The 17903-nt window shown below is 46.2% G+C and overlaps 2 protein-coding genes and 1 pseudogene across 4 annotated transcripts; 2 read left to right on the top strand and 1 right to left on the bottom strand.

The window, feature by feature from the left end:
- The first annotated feature begins 737 nt into the window (after positions 1 to 737).
- LOC123143967 (abasic site processing protein HMCES) lies at positions 738 to 7174 on the top strand. Its single transcript, XM_044562964.1, has 8 exons — positions 738 to 1018; positions 1111 to 1288; positions 1618 to 1703; positions 2953 to 3065; positions 4192 to 4257; positions 4732 to 4838; positions 5759 to 5824; positions 6625 to 7174. The coding sequence occupies exons 1-8, from the start codon at positions 879 to 881 to the stop codon at positions 7081 to 7083; spliced, it is 1215 nt and encodes a 404-aa protein (XP_044418899.1). The 5' UTR covers positions 738 to 878; the 3' UTR covers positions 7084 to 7174.
- Positions 7175 to 8443: 1269 nt separating this feature from the next.
- Positions 8444 to 11959, top strand: LOC123143966 (uncharacterized). 2 transcript variants are annotated; one of them, XM_044562962.1, is made up of 7 exons: positions 8444 to 9011; positions 9130 to 9325; positions 9414 to 9494; positions 10295 to 10402; positions 10541 to 10640; positions 10720 to 10810; positions 11619 to 11959. In XM_044562962.1, exons 1-6 carry the CDS (start codon positions 8527 to 8529, stop codon positions 10785 to 10787), a joined length of 1038 nt encoding a protein of 345 aa, XP_044418897.1. In that variant the 5' UTR covers positions 8444 to 8526; the 3' UTR covers positions 10788 to 10810; positions 11619 to 11959. The 2 variants fall into 2 exon arrangements, with proteins under 2 accessions (XP_044418897.1, XP_044418896.1); XM_044562961.1 differs by having other exon boundaries at positions 10541 to 10810.
- Positions 11960 to 13421: 1462 nt separating this feature from the next.
- LOC123141290 (probable aldo-keto reductase 2) lies at positions 13422 to 15106 on the bottom strand (annotated as a pseudogene). Its single transcript, XR_006470218.1, has 4 exons — positions 14604 to 15106; positions 14353 to 14545; positions 14157 to 14259; positions 13422 to 13980 (listed from the first exon to the last, which is right to left on the bottom strand). The product of XR_006470218.1 is annotated as a probable aldo-keto reductase 2 (transcript).
- Between the last annotated feature and the right edge of the window lie 2797 nt (positions 15107 to 17903).

The raw sequence follows: 17903 nt of genomic DNA, 5'->3' as shown, positions 1-17903 counted from the left end.
GTGGTAATTGAAAACCACAGTATTCCCATGGGTGGGCAAAGAATACTACAGTTTTCTAAAACTATTGTTTTTCTCAGTTTTACATGTGTTTGGCTAGTGCTGATTTATCAAAGTTTTGACCGAGTTATTCAAAAGGGAATACAAATCCTAGGAGCGTGTTGCCATTATATGTCTATACGTGCATGTATTCTTTTGTGCCGTTGTTTACACTGAATCGGCTAGCTAGCATATATAGCCTGCTGCTAACGAGTGGTTTTCTCCAAAAGGATCAATCGATCTAATCAGTGCACTACTCGCCAGAAATAAATTGACAGCCAAGGACTCGATGGAGAAATAGCCTGAATCGGCTATAAACAGGAGATATAATAATATATGTCATTTACCATATAACAAAAAGAACGAAAATAGGATGGGATCGCAGCTGGATATCTTATCTCGACGTAGAGGGCAACATCAACTGCAATCGTCCTGATGATTACTCTTCCTTCTGTTTAGAAAAAAGAGGTCGGGACCTCTTTTCCAGATACAACAAAAATACCATAGTTTCTGGGATACCGTGGTTTACAAAACTTCAATTTTTCTGAAGCCAAACGCATTAAAGTATTCAAAACCATGTCTTTTTTCAGAAACCGCGGTATTGTGAGAAAATTTTAAAAAAACTTTGCGGCCAAACGGAGCCCAAGTGTCCAACTCTGTTTTCCAAACCTGACGCAGACGCACCGTTCCACGGCCGTACCAAATAAACTAGTCATTTCCCCTTCCCGCGCCCCAATTCTGGCCTCGTCGCCGCCGACTCGGACCCCCAAAGCCCCAAATCCCACACCCCAGGCAGCAAACAGCGGCGCTTGGCGGCCGGCGGCCTGCGAGAGTAATCCGAGATGTGCGGCAGGGCCAGGTGTACCCTCAGCGCGGCCCAGGCAGCCAGGGCCTTTGGCTTCCCGACCACCACCTCCGCCGGCGGCGGCGGCGGCGACGGAGGAGGAGACGCCCCCGCCGTACGGACGCTCCAGATGGACCGGTAAGAGGAGAATCTCGACCTTACGTGGTCACATATGCCATTAGGAAGCTTCTCGTTTCTTCAGCTATTCGATTCTCGGTTGCGGCGCGCAGGTTCCGGCCGTCGTACAACGTGACACCGGGGGCGTACCTGCCGGTGGGGACCCTGCGAGCGCGGGCGGCGGGCGGCGAAGGAGGTGCGGAGGAGCAAGGGCCGGTTATCCAGTGCATGAAGTGGGGGCTCGTCCCCAGCTTCTCAAGCAAGACCGACAAGCCCGACCATTTCAGGATGGTTCGATATGCACTGACTTTCCACAAGTTTCTGTAGATGGGGCACTGTAGATTGGACTTCACTGGCAGTGCAGTGCGGTGGTTAAGTTGCTATTAGCCACGTTTTGACAAGAATGCGGTTGATTTGGGCCAATGGGCTGTTAATACAATGAAAAAGCCAGTGGCATGCTTTGTACTACCACTTATCCGACTATATGCACCTGCCCTTAGCATGGCATGTAGTATATTGGACCATGCCTGCCTTGGAGCTTAGTTTCTTTTTATGTCTCTATGCTCATTCAATGTTCGGTTGGTTTTGCATTACATTAGCTGATTGCTTTTGTTTTGCAGTTCAATGCCAGGTCAGAATCTGTAAAGGAAAAGGCTTCGTTTAGGCGACTTATCCCGAAGAATAGATGTCTTGTTGCAGTAGAAGGGTATGAACATATGGTTGACTATTACTATTTGCATCTGCTATTTATGGATATGTTATATCTCTGTTGATCCTAAGCATGACCCCAGATGCTCCCTGCCCAAAGTCATTGATACATTGCAAATTGCATGGTATAGGTTTAAGGTTGTAGAAGAATGCTTTGTACCTTGAATCCTTGATGTGAAATTGAGCCCTGTCAGTTATTACTCTGAAGTCCTTTTTTGTCCATTTCACCTTGTATCCCCCCCTTCCTCCCTACCTCCCCTCCACTCTCTTTTAGTTTAGCGCTGCTGCTGCAATGGTGCTTATGGACGAGCCACCAGTCAGGCGCAGGGAAGTAAAGTAAGATTATATGTATAGATATCGCAATTGGTTATTCTTGTTCGATCAAGATCATGAGTAATTTAAACAGATTTCCTCTTTGAATTAGAAATCCCAAGTTCACATATACTTCTGAATTGATACAGCTTTCATTCCGAATCCCAGGTGGTCCAGGTCTTTATGGCATATAAGTGGAGATAACAAGCTTCCCTCTACTCGATGCATGTGCCTACTACTAAAGCCTTTCACCAATCGCAAAACCACCAATAATCTATTCACACAAAAGTGCAACTTGGCTAAGCACGTTGGGGGGCTTTGCAACAATTTAGATTAACAACTGAAACGTAGAAGCTCACTGAAAAAGAAAAAAACACTGGAAAATGGAAACCAGAATATCAATTACACACATTGAAACTATCAAATATGTCTACCAAAATTTCAAAATTCAAATAATAGGTTCTAATTCACCTGAAAAAACTATTAGCTGGTAAAAGCAAAGTGCTCAGTACATGTTTATAGGCCTCAAAATAAATACAGCTGAGCTAAATGTACTAGTGTTACTCCCACTCTGAAGACACATGAGCGCATGACGGCCAACATCATAAGTTATTTTACGTGGATTGCTGTTGATTTACCAGAAGTACCAGGCTTAACTTTGACCTGCTCTGTTCGGAGTTGAGGCGAGTACAACCTAGGGGCTGCAACTAGCATGATATCTGATTGCCACATGTCACACTTCCATATTCTATAAATCTAATATGGTCCGCCTTTATGGTTGTTTGTGTTTATAGCATAGAGCATTTGGTTGTTAGTTCATTTATATGTGGGCGTGTTTTAATCGATGTAAGCCCTTGAATGATAACAAACTTTTCATTTTGTAAAAATAGTTTGTGACTAAATTCTTGTATTAATAATGCATTAGTGTTTTGTAGGTTCTATGAGTGGAAAAAGGATGGATCCAGAAAGCAACCATATTACATTCATTTCCGAGATGAGAGGCCTCTTGTGTTTGCTGCCCTCTTTGACACTTGGACAAATTCAGAAGGTTGGGATACTTAGTTTTTACACATTCCGTTGTATTTTGTATCTTGAATGCCATTGGTGTTATGGAACTGAAAGTTTGAGTTTTCGCGTTTTGGTGATCACACTCTCTACATAGTTCAGTTATATATACATAACAGCAGCTGGACTTGATATTACTAGTTTTTAGTATCATGGTTGTTATTTCCAGATGGTGAGGTTCAAAGCTGTCTCCCTCCGTTTTGTTCCTGTGATTCAATCCTTGGGAGTTGCTGCAGCGGAACTTTTTCTGCTAACACCTTTTGTAATTTATTCTAGCCAAATGTTTAGTGACTACTGTAGCATCCATACGGCTGTTCACCGGTTTGGTGGTGTCAGTTGGAAGATAGAGATAAGAATAATTGCTTTGCTTGTTAGGAGAGATTGTTTCTTCAGGTGTTTCTGATCAAGCACAAACTAGTTAAAGTAGATCAAAATTATCCAGCCAATTAATTCAGACATTTGGGCTCATAATTAAGTTTTTTTTTAATATATCCATACCAGCAGTTGTAGCCACAGATATGTAGATCATAATCGGTTTAGAGACAGGAAGAATTTGTGACTACATTGAATTTTTTCTTGTTATCTTAATGTGCCTCACGGTGTAGACATTATTAGTAGGAAGAAATTCGATAATGAAAATTTCAAACTGTATATTTTATACCGAACTTGAATTACTACCCTCATGAATAATCACTGTTTTTTTAAATTAATGCATCAAATGTGCAATCGTTGCATGGGAAGGGTGGATAAGCTATTACCTGGATGGCTGGACATTGGTAGAACACTACATATTATAATATCTTTATTTTAAAAGTAAGACATTAGCAAATATATAGCATTGGCTAAGTTGTCACACTATTGATGTTTTTTTTTGACAAACACTATTGATGTTTTGTAGTACATTACTTTGTAATTATGTTTCTTTTATGATTTCTTGTGGTCTGCCTTTTCCTTTTTATGTATCTCATTTTGCTTTCTGTTGTTCACGATGTATAATTGTGCCAATTTGTCAGAATTGAATTATAAAAATGTAAAGGCTGTTATTACTCTAATTCTTAAAGGATAATTTATTTACTGCAATACTAATATTACCTGCTATTTTTTCACAGGAGAGACCCTCCATACATTTACTATTTTGACTACCCATGTTTCAACTTCTTTGAAATGGCTTCATGGTTAGTTGCTTACTCTTTGGTCTTTGCCCCAGGTTCTCAGATTGTTCATTCATGTACTATCGCCTACTCTTTAGCTGCTCTGAAACTGCTTCAAAGTTCATTGGATAATTGACTAGACCTATTATTTTACATTCCTTAAATTTTATATAGCCCTACTCTAGAATGACTTCATGATTAATGGAACTACTGAATGGATAGTTCGGGAATCCACTGGTGGTTAGTGCATGGAGTGGCTTTCTTCATGTTCCTTTTGCAAAGTCTTGTTTAGGACCAAGGGAGATAGATAGTTGGTTCTCAATGAAGTACCAATATATCATCTATGATGGAACCATAGTTTAGTAAGGATTTCTGCTGGTGTGCAATTTAACAGGGGTGAATGGATAATGCCTCATTTTGGTAATAGATATAGGAAACTTATTTGAAAATGGTGTTTCTGTGAGATGCACTATTTGAAACTTTAACATGTGCTGACAGATAGAATGCCGGTAATCTTGGGCGATGAAGACTCTGTTAATGCTTGGTTGAACAATAGCTCCGTGAAGCTGGAAGAAATAACTGTACCCTATGAAGGAACTGATTTAGTAAGTCCATGATGTGAATCATGTTACAGTACATACATGGCCATCTTTCTAAATCACCTTTTTTGATTAAACAACATTGAGTTCGATTAAATTCTAGTTTAATGATGTTACATTTTGTTTTCTACTATAACCCGGCAGGAGACACATTTCCAAGCCCTCTCATTTTCAAAAAGCTAGTAGCACATTTATGGTTATTCAGTATTACTCTGTCCGTTCCAAAGTAAGTCTCGTGGTATTTTGGAACGGAGGGAGTATGAATCGTATAAGGTTAATGGTCTCGGCCTTCAAACAGGCGAAACAAGTCTGTCAGGTTTGCATCTTAGGTAAAAGTGTCCCGTCAGGTAGCATGCCCCACTATGTCGGTGGGCTGGGTCAGCAACATTCGCTCCCAGCTCAAAGAATTGACATTTTCCCCCTATTCATCCATCCTCTCAAATTAGACATGGCTCTGTTCTTTGGCTTAGTTTTTAGTGCTATACTGTTGTTCTTGATCTCGTATTTTCATTTAAGCATCCTGCAACAGCAGCATGTCGATATATGTTGCTTGAGCTGTTGAGCATAGATGATGTCTTGCCTAGAGTATTGTTGTTGTTAGTTTACAACGATGGATGGGGAACGGGTGAGGTGGTGGCAGATTTCGAGAGAATTCTGCTGGACCAGATGGCATAGCCGTGATGGACATGTTGTCCTCTTTGGCCATGTTTACAGGCAGCTTGCATCTTGTATCTTATATCTTCGTCCTGTAATCTTACTGTCCGTCACTCAAAGGACATCCTTAGGGACTTATTTGCGCCTTTTGAAACTTAAAATGACCAATGTGGTCCCTTAGCCAAACTCGTGGGACCAAAATGATCATCACTCTGAATTTCTGATAGTATGACACTATGACTCTAACGTTATTTAATCGATCCCTTCTGCAGGTTTGGTATCCAGTGACAACTGCAATGGGCAAAACATCATTTCAGGGTCCTGACTGCATCAAAGAGGTACTCCCTCCATCCCAAAATGTAAGATCATTTTTGACACTGAATAGTGTCAAACATGGTCTTACATTTTGGGATGGAGGGGTAGGAAACTATGCTTAGTATGTTGTTATTGGTTTTTGTTGATGTCTGATACATTGGGCATTACTATTGTTTGGGATTAAACTGTGACAGGTGGTACACTTTGTGTTTTGTTCATTGTATTGCTGCCCTTGCCTAATGTTGGCAGGGTAACTAAAAAGGGCAAAAAGGGCAGCCCGGTGAACGTAGCTCCCGCTTGCAGTAACACACTACTTTTCTTTAAGAGGAGAATTACCCTGAGCAGCAGAGAGGCCAAGCCTTGAACACAGGCGGGCTGGGGGCAAAGTCGCCCCTCTAGCTAACAGATGGATACTTGGTCCTCATTGACCTAGCATACAAATGCGGATTTCCACTGCTTTGTACACTGATTATCCATTAAACATGCAATTACCCTGGTGTACATAATGAAGGACCCATGGGTTTCTTGCGTGCCGAAATGAGATGCTTGATAAATGTTCTTCTTTTTGCTCTTTGGTTGTATGTGATCTGAAGATATATCACTGTTTAGGTGTTTATCTTCAGCACTATTAACTGGTTTTTGAACTACTTAATGCTACTTAAGTACAGTAGTAGTAAGATTCCTCCAGTGTACTACTGGGTACACACAGTTGTACCACCCAATTTATACTGATGATAATTCTGCAACTACCCTATTGTGTGTTTTCTGCATATCAACAAGATGCGCAATGATTTTTTTCCTTCTGCTGCTTGCCAAATTGCAGGTGAAAATAGGACCCAGTGAAAAGCCAATTTCAAATTTCTTCACCAAGAAAGCAGCCGGGCCAGTGAAGTCAGAGAAGGCATCAGGAGAGTTTGCAGAAACACAAGCTTTCAAGACGGCGAAAGAGGAGAGCGATGATGATTCAGGAGAAAATCCATCAAACAAAACAGAGAAAATCCATCAAACAAGTACAGTAGTTAAGGATGAACCTGTTACTTTGGATCCACAAGTTTTCTATAAAGCTGATGAAGGTATTAAGAAAGAAGACGGGATGCTGCCAGACGATCCAGTCGAGGAGCGAGATCCTTTCAGCATCAAGAGGAAGATAGAGGATGCTGGAGTCGAGGCGGAGATGGAGATGGAGAAGAGCGGGAGATCGCCGGTCATCCCTGCGAGGAAAAAGGAGAAGGGCCCGAAGGATGGGCAAGCGTCGCTGTTTTCCTACTTTGCAAAGAAGTAGAGTAGCTTCTCAGGTAGTCTAGCTTCCTGCACTTGTGCTATGTATCAGCTGTTAAGCAGTTACTAGTAGTAACAGAACCTTATCTAGTGTAGTAGTACTAGTTCTCTTCAGTACTGCAACTGGCGCTATGCATGCAGGCTTGGCCAATACTGCATGCATAGCGCCAGTTAGGAATGTTGGGAATTAGTTCAGAAGTTGTGGTTTTGTGTTACAAAAACTCAAGTTTTTGTAACACAAAACCACAACTTCTGAACTAATTCCCAACATTGAGCCCACAACTATCAGTCAACTTCTTGTAGTAGACAATTTGATTGATTGGGCCCACATGTTAGGACCTAAGCAGGAAAAAGGTGGCATGTGCGCATCTCCTATGTGGCCTACCATTTCCTCCTCTTGCCATCCCGTACCGGCGCTATGAACTTCACCGATGCATTGAGCAGGGAGCTGAGCGTTGTTGGGTTTGTCAAATTCTGCCACATGACGATCACTCCGAGCATCCTCGATGGCGTGGTTCCTAGTGCCGCAAAGCCGCGCCCGCATGTCACTGTCGTTGACGATGGAGTTCCAAATGATCTCGACGTCATAATCAGTGAGGACGAGCACATTGCAGTGGTTGTGAAGAAGCATCAGGTGGCAGCCCTGATTGTGCACAATGTGGCAGCACGGATGTGCTGGCAGTGCCCGTTCGGACTATGGCATGGTCGGGCGGGGCGCGATAACTAGACAGAGAGGCCCTGGGGAGGACGAGCGCGTCTCCACGACCGTGGAGTACAAGGCAGGAGCCTTGTCTATGCACAACGCGATATAGTGCATGTGCTAGCTGCGGCTGTCCAGACGACAACATGGTTGGGCGGAGTGCGCCAGACAAAGAAGGTGAAGACAGTGGATTTGTTTTCTTTTTTGGGGTAGATGGTGTAGAAGCTGCAGGTGAACGTGTCGTCAAGGAGACGACGATGTTGTATGCACACTGCTATGTTACACAAATTCAGTCAGCACCACATAGGAGGGAACTTGTCGCCTAGAGACTGACATGTGGGCCCAATCATTCAGATTGGTTGTTAAAAGAAGTTGACCGATAGATTTGGACTCAATATTGAGAATTAGTCCAACAATTATGGTTTTGTGTTAAAAAACTCAAAAGCTGTGGTAAAATGTTATAAGTTGCCGCGAAGTTGTGGTTTTGTGTTAAAAAACTCAGACGTTGTGGTAAAATGTTATAAGTTGTGGTAAAGTGTTATAAGTTATTCTGAAGTTGTGGTTTTATGTAATTAACTCTAAATACTTCTATCATCTGAAAATATTTGTCGGAAAAAATGGATAAAAATGATGAAGGGAGTTGGACGACAGTCAGTTTCCAGCCCAGTCCACCGCCAACTTCCCTCTTTCCCCTTCTCCCCTCCCCAAAACCTGACCTCCTCGCCGCCGGCCAATCGGGCATCCGCCATGGCCTACCTCCCGCCCCACCGGCGCCACTCCAGCAGCTCCGAGCCCGCCCCAACCCCTTTCCCGCCCATCTCCTCCCTCCAGTCCCTCTCCATCTCCTCCCCTCGCGGTCGCGGGCGTCACCACCTCCGCCCGTCCAACAACAAGATCATCCACGCCGCGGGCTGCGTCTCCCGCTGGTCCCCGCTCCCGCCCTTCCCCCCCGGCCCAGACGACGCCGAATCTTTCCGCCTCGTTCCCTTCCCCTGCGATCCCATCGAGCGCGAGACCGGCGCCAAGCCCCTCGTCCTCGCCCTCTCCTCCCCCCAAAACTCCTCCGACTCCACGGAGGTCGCGGTCGCGGCCATCGTCGAGAGGTTCTTGCCGGACCTCCTAACCGCGGCGGAGAGGGCGAGGGCGACGGCGACGGCGCACGATGCGCCCACGGAAGACGAGGAGCTGAAGCTGAGCCTCGTGGCAAGGGTGGGCAAGGTCCTGTTCCAACCGTGAGTCTTCTCCTACATTTGTCCGTCCCACCATTCTACTTCTTGAGCCTGTGCTTCGTGTCACATCACATTGTGATTAATGCGCAAAGAGCTGCTTTCTCTGGGTGATGTTGTGTAGCGGACCTAGCGGCGGACCCGTCTCCGTGGACTCTGTCCGCGACGCAGCAAAAGCAGGGGCAGAAGGATCGAGGAGCCAGGTCCGTAAATCTTTCTATACGAATTTGCCCGGCAAGTGTGTGGATGAGATTGGGATGTATATCGGGAAGCTGACGGATCTGAAGTTCGATTCATCAAAAAAGCACTACCATGTTAAGGTTTGGACGTCCTAACAGTTTGAGAGTTATAGCTGGTTATTTTTCAGATGAGTGTGAATTGACTTTGGGGCCTGTAAATACCTGACAGGTGTTTGACAAGCAGCGAAGTGACACGACGATGTCTTGCAAATGCACTGTGCAAGAGGATGGGAAGCTTGTGATCCACAAGGTGTGTATAGTATACATTTCTGTCCTTTCTTTTGGTTTTCAGAACTCAGCGTGACAGTTAGCGTTTAGCGCTAACACAGTATGAAATATTGGGATTGTGCATACTTTTATTCTTTTATGCTTGACAATTAAGAACCCCAAGACTGTCGAGATAAGTAATCTATAAGTTGGTATTCATTGAGACGATGTATGCTGCTAAATTTTAGCCATCAATTATCATGCTTGTCTTTGTTCAAAGGAATTTTTGGGCAATTCAGATGAAGGAATGCGTAAATATGATCAGTTTGTATACACAATATCATTCACTGTATGTGGTCTTCTGATTGCCACTCAAGTGGCGGTGTTTCCTTCTTTCTCTAAAGCAGCCGTGTCTCTTGTTTGTGGTCTATAACTTGGACAATTAGCTCTGAACTCAGTATGTTTTTTAACTCAAAACTGCAGCAATAAAACTCAGTGTGACAGCATTGTTATGGAAAAGCAACTATGTTTGCTTGAAATGAGTTGAATCGAGATTGTTTCACTGGCAGATGTAGGCTATAGTCGATGCGATTTATTATTCTTTTTTGCCTTGTTTCTTTTCATTCTACTGCTGATATTGTTGGGCATAGCATTTTCCCTTAGATAGGTGAGGAGATGTGCAAAATTTCATTTATACCATGTATAGGGCCAGTTGGTTAGGTTATAATACGTGACCCGCATACTGTGGCTTGTGCTAAATTGCTCAGATATACTATTCATTACAAGCCGCCAGCTAACAATGGTTTTCTTTCTCATTAGTCTCCACTGTTACTTCTTGTGCAGGTTGAATTGAACCAGATACGGCAGCTGGTGGAAGACATATCCTGCCTGTCCAAAGATTTTGATTTAAGGCTGATGTTGCGTACAAAAAGGATCCTGAAGAACATAGACGTGAGTTCATATTAGATACCTTGAGCCTTTCTGTTACGATCTTATCTTCTGCAGACTCATCTGATATCACTTGCAGATCAACTTGAGCCTTTCTGTTACGATCTTATCTTCTGCAGACTCATCTGATATCACTTGCAGCCTGAAGTGGAAAATGCCATAAAGAGCTTAGTGTCTTCAGCTATTGTTGATCCTGATGCCAAAGGGGGACTTAAATGGCCACTTGGGTTTGAGTCGATTGGTGAGTGGTTCAGCATAGTTGGGGTGTGGCATACAAGCTATAGTGCTTTCAGGAATAAAACCTTAAGGTTGAAGCTCAGGTGTGCTGACCGGTTTGACCACCGGAGCTCCACTGGAGAGATTTCCAATGAAGTTACCTTCAAACTAACTGGCATATCTGAGAGACTGCAGGTACTACACGATAAATCAATTCATAAGATAATATATTTTTTGACGCGTTTTCATAAGATAATATCATTTTTTTTATTTGTGATTTTCCTGACCAAATTATTTGGTTGCATGTGGGAGGGTAACTTTTGGTCTACGGGTGTATATACACCCTATATGGATAAACATATTAGTAATTAAATAAGAAGTCAAAAAATTCTGAAAATATTTTTGAATTAAAGTTGACCTTCCATTATACTTTTAAGAAAAATTCCATGAAAAGAAAAAACCCCGTTGACTTCTTTTCAGAAAAAACAAAAATTTCGGCAAAATTAGTGAATAGTGACCTATAATAGCAGATAAATTTTTTTTGCCCTGAAGTCAATGCTGGGTTTTTGTTCGCGGAAATTTATATACTAGTGCAAAAGAAAGTCAAGTTTATTCCAAACAAACTTCTAAACTTTTTTGATTTTTTTTTTGCAATTATTAAAAAAATAATCTCATATAGGGTGTATATACACCCATGAACCCAAGGGTATTTCCCGTTGCATGTGTGACTTACCTGCATTTTATAGTGGTTTTGCTTGACCTAATGTCCAAACAACAACCCTATTGTGTGTATTTCATATGCATGTGATGCGCACACTTAATATCCTGTTTTAGTGCTGACATTTGGGTACTCTCAATTGGAATTATCATGTCATGTGCACACCTAATATTCTGTTCTCCTACCAACATACGAGTACTTGGAATTAGAATTATTGCTGTTGTGTTTTCTAACCGACTGTGGATTGAACAGCACAATGACTCTGTCTCCTTAATCATTTACCAGGATGGGAATGAAGAGGTGGACACTCTGAAGGGGATGCTGGAGTCTGCGGTGCAGATGATCTGGGACACTGTTTTGAGCTACAAGATCTAGCCTTGAGCTTGGGTATGCTGACATACAGAGGGAGTACATTGCATTGTCATTGTGTGCCATACAGTTGTTTGACGATGCTTTGGTCTTCCTTGCTAGTTGCTACTGCAATGGGTGTGGGTCTGCAGCCCCGCTGTCTATAGAGTTGTAGTAGTATTTAGTAGTGAATTACTGCATTGCCATGCTGGTTAATTGCACGGGAATGCGGTTTGTGCTACCTGCTGAGTTGCAATTTTCAGATTGTTCGCATTTCAGTTTTCGTTCCTCACCTTCCCTTGGCAACCTAGATGGATATCTGCCTTCACGAATGAACTAGATGGATATGTTTGCCCCATTGCCTTAGATTGCTGGTGGTGCCTGGTAACAACATATAGTCTCCCCTTGCGAAACAACATATACTCCTCTGTTCCTAAATATAAGTCTTTTTTAGAGATTTCAATACGGACTACATACGGATGTATATAGACATAGTATGTAGTCTATATTGAAATCTCTAAAAAGACTTATACTCCCTCTGTAAACTAATATAAGAGTGTTTAGATCACTAAAATAGTAATCTAAACGATCTTATATTAGTTTACGGAGGGAGTATTTAGGAACGGAGTAGGAGGTTAGGCTGTGCTGTTTAAACAAATTAAGGAGTGCTATAAGCATGGCACATTAGGTTGTAAACCTAGTATTACAGGCAACATAGCATCTTTGCTAACATCCAATAATCTGCCAATACCAAACAGCAAAGCAAGCATGGAATGCATCACACTTACAAATCAATGGAATACAGTGACTAATTTGATGGGTTATACTAGTGTCAAAAACACTCTTATATTATGGGACGGAGGGAGTACATCATAAAGGTAAGCTGATTTCAAATAGTTCAACATATACACAGGACTTTCGCAACAAAAAAACACAGGACACCATTGGTTGCAACCATCACACTATCACATGATGCTAATTTTATTTTCCATTATGCACAGCCACACATGTGGAGCTATCACAGGTAAGATTGCAATATGATGATTGTCTTGTAAATGAACCACCATGATGAAATAAAGATCATGTTTACGTTCTGGTATGTAAACACTAAACAGAACATAAGAATATCAACTGAATATCGCAACGATATGTGATTCTTGAATGTGGAAATACTCAAAATTTCTAGATACCCCGAAGGTACATTTTGCCGTCTTTCCTGTAAATACCTCGTTTGGACGCATGAGATGCGATCAACGACAACGTTCTGAGACCTAACCATTGGATGCTTTCTACCTTCTAGTTTTCTCCTTTGCAAGCACCTAGTGATGCTATATCACAACCATTACTTGTTCTTTCAGTAACTTTCTTAGGAGTCTGCTAAAACAGGTACTCATAAAGTTAGTACAAAGTTGAGTCATCTATTTTGCAACGGAGGGAGTACAAGATACGAGTTTATGTGATCAAAGAATGCGGATACAATATCAAATGCCAGTAAGAAATACCAGACCAGCGGGCAGCGGAGGACATGGTCAGAAACATATATACTTTTGGTTTCAACGGTATTTTGCGACTTTGTGTGCATACGTCTAGCACACATAAAATTTTATTCATTTTGGTATACGTATATTAGTGAAGAGTAAATGGCAGGGATCGGTGAGGCCGTGAGGGAACTAGAAGAAGGGAAAACACCATATCCACTACAAGAGGGGAAAATGGAGAAAAGCATCACACCCAACAGGGTTTTATAAACGCATATGGTACGATTTTGGAGCTTTATTAAATTTCAACATACGGTGGAGAAAGGTATAAAAGCATCACAAGGAAAGAAGACTCCAAGAAAAGTGTAGACGGTGGCGCACACAAGAACAGAAGCAGGGCTACTACTCCCCACACTGAACTACTCGTACACAAATGTTAAAGGGGAATCCAACCATACAAGTGAGGTGACACAATTAGTCGGTCACTCTCCCTTGAACGACTCGAGCGGAGGAGTATCCGAGCTCATCCACGTGTTAGCTGCATTGTAGGTCCTGAACCCTTTGACAGCGTCTGCGGCAGCGTAAGATTCTAGCTCAGCCATCTCCTCCGGCGTAAGCCTGAGTGCGAGCGCCGCGAGGTTGCTGTCGAAGTTGTCCATCTTGGTAGTCCCCGGGATCGGGCACACGTCTGGTCCCTGGTGGTGAACCCAGGCCAGAGCGAGCTGCGACGGCGTGCATCCTTTCCTCGTCGCCATCTCGTTCACCCTCTCGAAGATCCGCTGGTTGTGCTCCAGGTTCTCGGCCTGGAAACGAGGCAGATTCTGCACAAATGAAATGGGTTGAAATAGGTCACTTGCAAACTATCAAACTCTATTCTCCTCTTATTAGATGACGCAAATCTTTTGCCTCCGTTTCGTAAAAAATGGGTTGAAACCAAATTTTGTATACCGTGTGATGATGAAATTCGAACTGTGCATTCAAGATGAGAATGCGTTACCTTGCGGATATCGCGTTCTGAGAAATTATCTGCGGACTTTGCTCCTGAACCGAAGAATCCCCTGCCAAGGGGACTGTATGCCACTATGCCGATGCCAAGCTCCCTGTAGAATGAAGGTATGTGTCAAAAATTGCAGGGTAAGAAGACAACAATATAAGTGTGCAGTATGTCTTAATTGAAATGAAATGGTTTGGACCTGCAGGTAGGGATGATCTCCTCTTCAGAGTCTCTGGTCCAGAGAGACCACTCGAGCTGCACGGCGGTGATGGGATGGACGGCGTGGGCTCTTCTTATGGTGGAAGCGGAGGCCTCCGACAAGCCGACGTACTTTATCTTGCCCTCCCCCACCAGCTTCTTCAGCTCGCCCATCTAATGGCACAACAAAGCCGGTCAGCTGTGAAAGTAGAAGATACCGCGAGTAACTGAACTTTCCTTTGCTGTGATGATCGAGGACATCTGAACTGGACTCAGGAACAAGGCTGATCGTGATCTCGATGGGCAGACGGGTGTCGATGCGGTGCTGGTAGTAGAGATCGATGCAGTCGACTCCAAGGCGCCGCAGGCTGGCCTCGCACGCCTGCCGGACGTACGCCGGCGAGCCGCAGAACTCCCACCCCGGCGGCGCCTCGGTGAACTTGACCCCGAACTTGGTGGCCACCTGCACTCCCGCCCCACCGGTCGCCAACAACCCTCCCTGGAGCGCCTTTCCGAGAAGGAGCTCGTTGGTGAAGGGGCCGTAGGCGTCGGAGGTGTCAAGGAGAGTGACGCCGGCGGCGAAGGCGTGGCGGAGGAGCGCGAGCATGTCATCGTCCGGCTTCGCCGGGCCGTAGTTGGCGGACATGCCCATGCAGCCGAGGCCCTGCGCGGAGACCTCCAGCCCCTGCGAGCCCAGCTTCATCCGAGGCACCGTCGGCTTGGCCATGATGAACTAGCTAGCTGCTCACGAGTGATGGTCGTCCTGTGTGAGCTTCGCGGCGCAGGCGGGACCGCCTTTTATAGATTTTTGATTTGATTCGACCTCCTGGCTCTGTGTGTGTGTTGACGGAAGTGCTTGCATCACGTATCAACGGAGATTGTTTTTCCGCTTTAGTTTACTGAATGAATGTGACCAAAGAGACGGTAAGTTTAATCAACCACGGAGCGGCCGGTAGCACCAGCAGCCTGATCCTTTACATTTCTGCTCTCATCAAATTTTAAACATGTGCTCTGAAATTACCTATAGGTGGAAGAGGGCGCGTTATCCGAAAACATATCTTGTGAATGGCCTAAAGCACTCATGATATCATTATGAATGTACAAGCCATGTGCAGTAAATATTTGGTAAACGCTTGTGGCCAGTCGATTGGGTAACTTTCGGCCGGTCGCACCGCTCTAGTCGCGCAAATAGTATTCACGTGGGTCTCTCGAAGCCTCCAGTCCAATCATTTCTTGGCTGTCTTACCTTATCCTCTATTCCCTCTGGTCACTCAACCTTCTTTCTCTTAGATCCCCGCCGGTGAGCCGCTGTCTCCCCTGCATCCAGCACGCCCGGAGCCCACCCCCACCCCTGGCTTCACTCCGGCTCGCCGGCCGTAACCCTCCTCCCAGTTCCTTTCCAGCCATCCCCACCAGCCATGGCTACACGCTGCAAGGGGCGGAAATCATCGCCGCTGCGGTCGAAGAGTGGAGCGCCGGTTGCGTGCCGGCCATGAAGATCGCAACCCGGTTCAGATCAAAGGGGTCCGGAATACTGTCGCCATCGGAACAACCCCCAATCCGGCCATCTTGTAACTGATATAACGACTCGGTCTCTCCAGTCGATGACTCGTCGCTGGAATAAACGACGGTCTCACCACCAGATTCTGATCTATCCTCAGATTCCCCTCCATGGATAACTCCCATGAAGGCACGCTTCATGACAGGCTTGACCCGGGTAGATCTCGCACGCTGAGCCGTTTTGACGAGGTCGGTGCAGATGTCCGGCTCAGGGCCCGGTTCGCCAATCTTGCCAATGAAAACGTGTATGCCACCAAAGGGGACCCGGTACCCGTACTCGATTGAGCCGGCCTCGGGGCCCCAGCCTGCATCGTCGATGTAGAGCTTGCCGCGACGAATCTTGGTCATCCGGCCCACAGCGTAACCCTTGAGTCCTTCGAAGTTGCCCTCCAAGAACTTGAAACCATGGCGCGATAGCCCCACGGTGGGCGCCAACTGTCATGGTTTTGTCACGGCAGATGTCCTAGAGAAAGGACTTAGTCGTGGAGCCATCGCTACGGGTTAGCTTAAAGGGGTTAAAGCGGACAAGGGACGCAAGAGAGTTTTATACTAGTTCGGCCCCTTACGATGAAGGTAAAAGCCTACGTCTAGTTGTGATGGAATTGATGGGGTTTCGATGACCAGGGAGCGAATACGCTTTGCCTGAGTCTCGAGTTGTTGTCTGTTCTCCGTGAACCGCCGCCGGGTCGTCCCCTTATATACATGGGTTGACGCCCGTCGGTTTACAGAATCCCGAGGCTGGCTCATAATCGTGTCCGGCTCGGTCTCTGCTACTTCTATCTTACAACACAAGTTTACATATCAATGCCGGTTTATGTCTATAGGCCTTACACCGGCTTTGGGCCCTGGGCCTTCATGAAGCATCACCGTCTGTCTTCATGGACTTCAGATACAGATGAACTACTTATGGGGTTAACCCGGCCTCTCCTGGCCGGTTTACGTCCAGTGGTAATATCCCCAACATAACCCTAGCCACCTCTTGCGTCCGCCGCCGTCGCACCAGCCGCAAGGACGACGCCCAGCCGCCGGCCGCCGCGCAATCTCCTCCTCCCTCCTCCCTCCTTCCCTTACAGGCTACGCCCTAGACCGGGTAGAACCCTAGTTTCTACCAGTTTGGTATCCAGAGACTCGGGTTCGATCATGTCATCATCCCCACCCATGCCGCCGCTGCCCATCATCACCATCGCCCCGATGACCACGGCCGGGTCCCCGACGCCGCCGGCCCCGATCACCTCCGCGCCGCCGACCCCAGTCACCTCCGCACCGTCGATGATCCCCGTCTTCACGCCGGAGGAGATGTCCAGCAACTTGCGGGACCTCGTGACGGCCGTCCAGGGCATCTCCATGTACCTGGCTGGCCCGCACGCCACCCCGCCGGCTGCGTCCCCCGCCAACAGCCATCCGGTGCGGCACTGGCCGACCCAGGACGCGTCTGGCCCGAGCGGGGACGCCCCTGCTGCCGTTCTAGGCGGGACACGCCAGCGGGCCCCCGTCGCTGCTGCACCTACAGCCGCCCCCAGCCGCGGCCCAGCTCTGGCCGCCGTGGCCGTCCCAGGGCGCGCCTGCAATTGGCGGGCCACCGCTGCTGACGTTCCAGGTGGGGCACCACAGCGGGCTGCCACCACTGCTGCTGCACCTGCAACCGCCCCAGTCGCGGCTCCCCTCTGGCCGCAGTGGCCACCTACTGCCACCGCGGCTGCCGCCGCGCCCGCCCACTCTCCACAGCAGCTGCTGCAACCCCAGACGCCACCTCTGCCTAGCTCCGGACTGCCATCACCGGCCGGCCTGCCGATACACCAGGTCCGGTTCCCACCCTCCCCGTCGCCACTACCAGCTTGGCCGATCGGGTCTTCGCCACCACCGGTCTACACCACGGCTCCAGAACAGCCGACTCCGTCCCTGCAGTTCGGCGGGCCATCCGGCTCCGCGGGCCCCTACCCGGGGTACTCCGACCAGGCGCCGCCCGCCTCGCTGCTACGCACCTCCGAGCCA

Source organism: Triticum aestivum, chromosome 6D (assembly GCF_018294505.1).
Source record: "Triticum aestivum cultivar Chinese Spring chromosome 6D, IWGSC CS RefSeq v2.1, whole genome shotgun sequence".
In the NCBI taxonomy this organism is placed as follows: domain Eukaryota; kingdom Viridiplantae; phylum Streptophyta; class Magnoliopsida; order Poales; family Poaceae; genus Triticum; species Triticum aestivum.
This window is presented reverse-complemented; position numbering and strand designations above follow the sequence as displayed.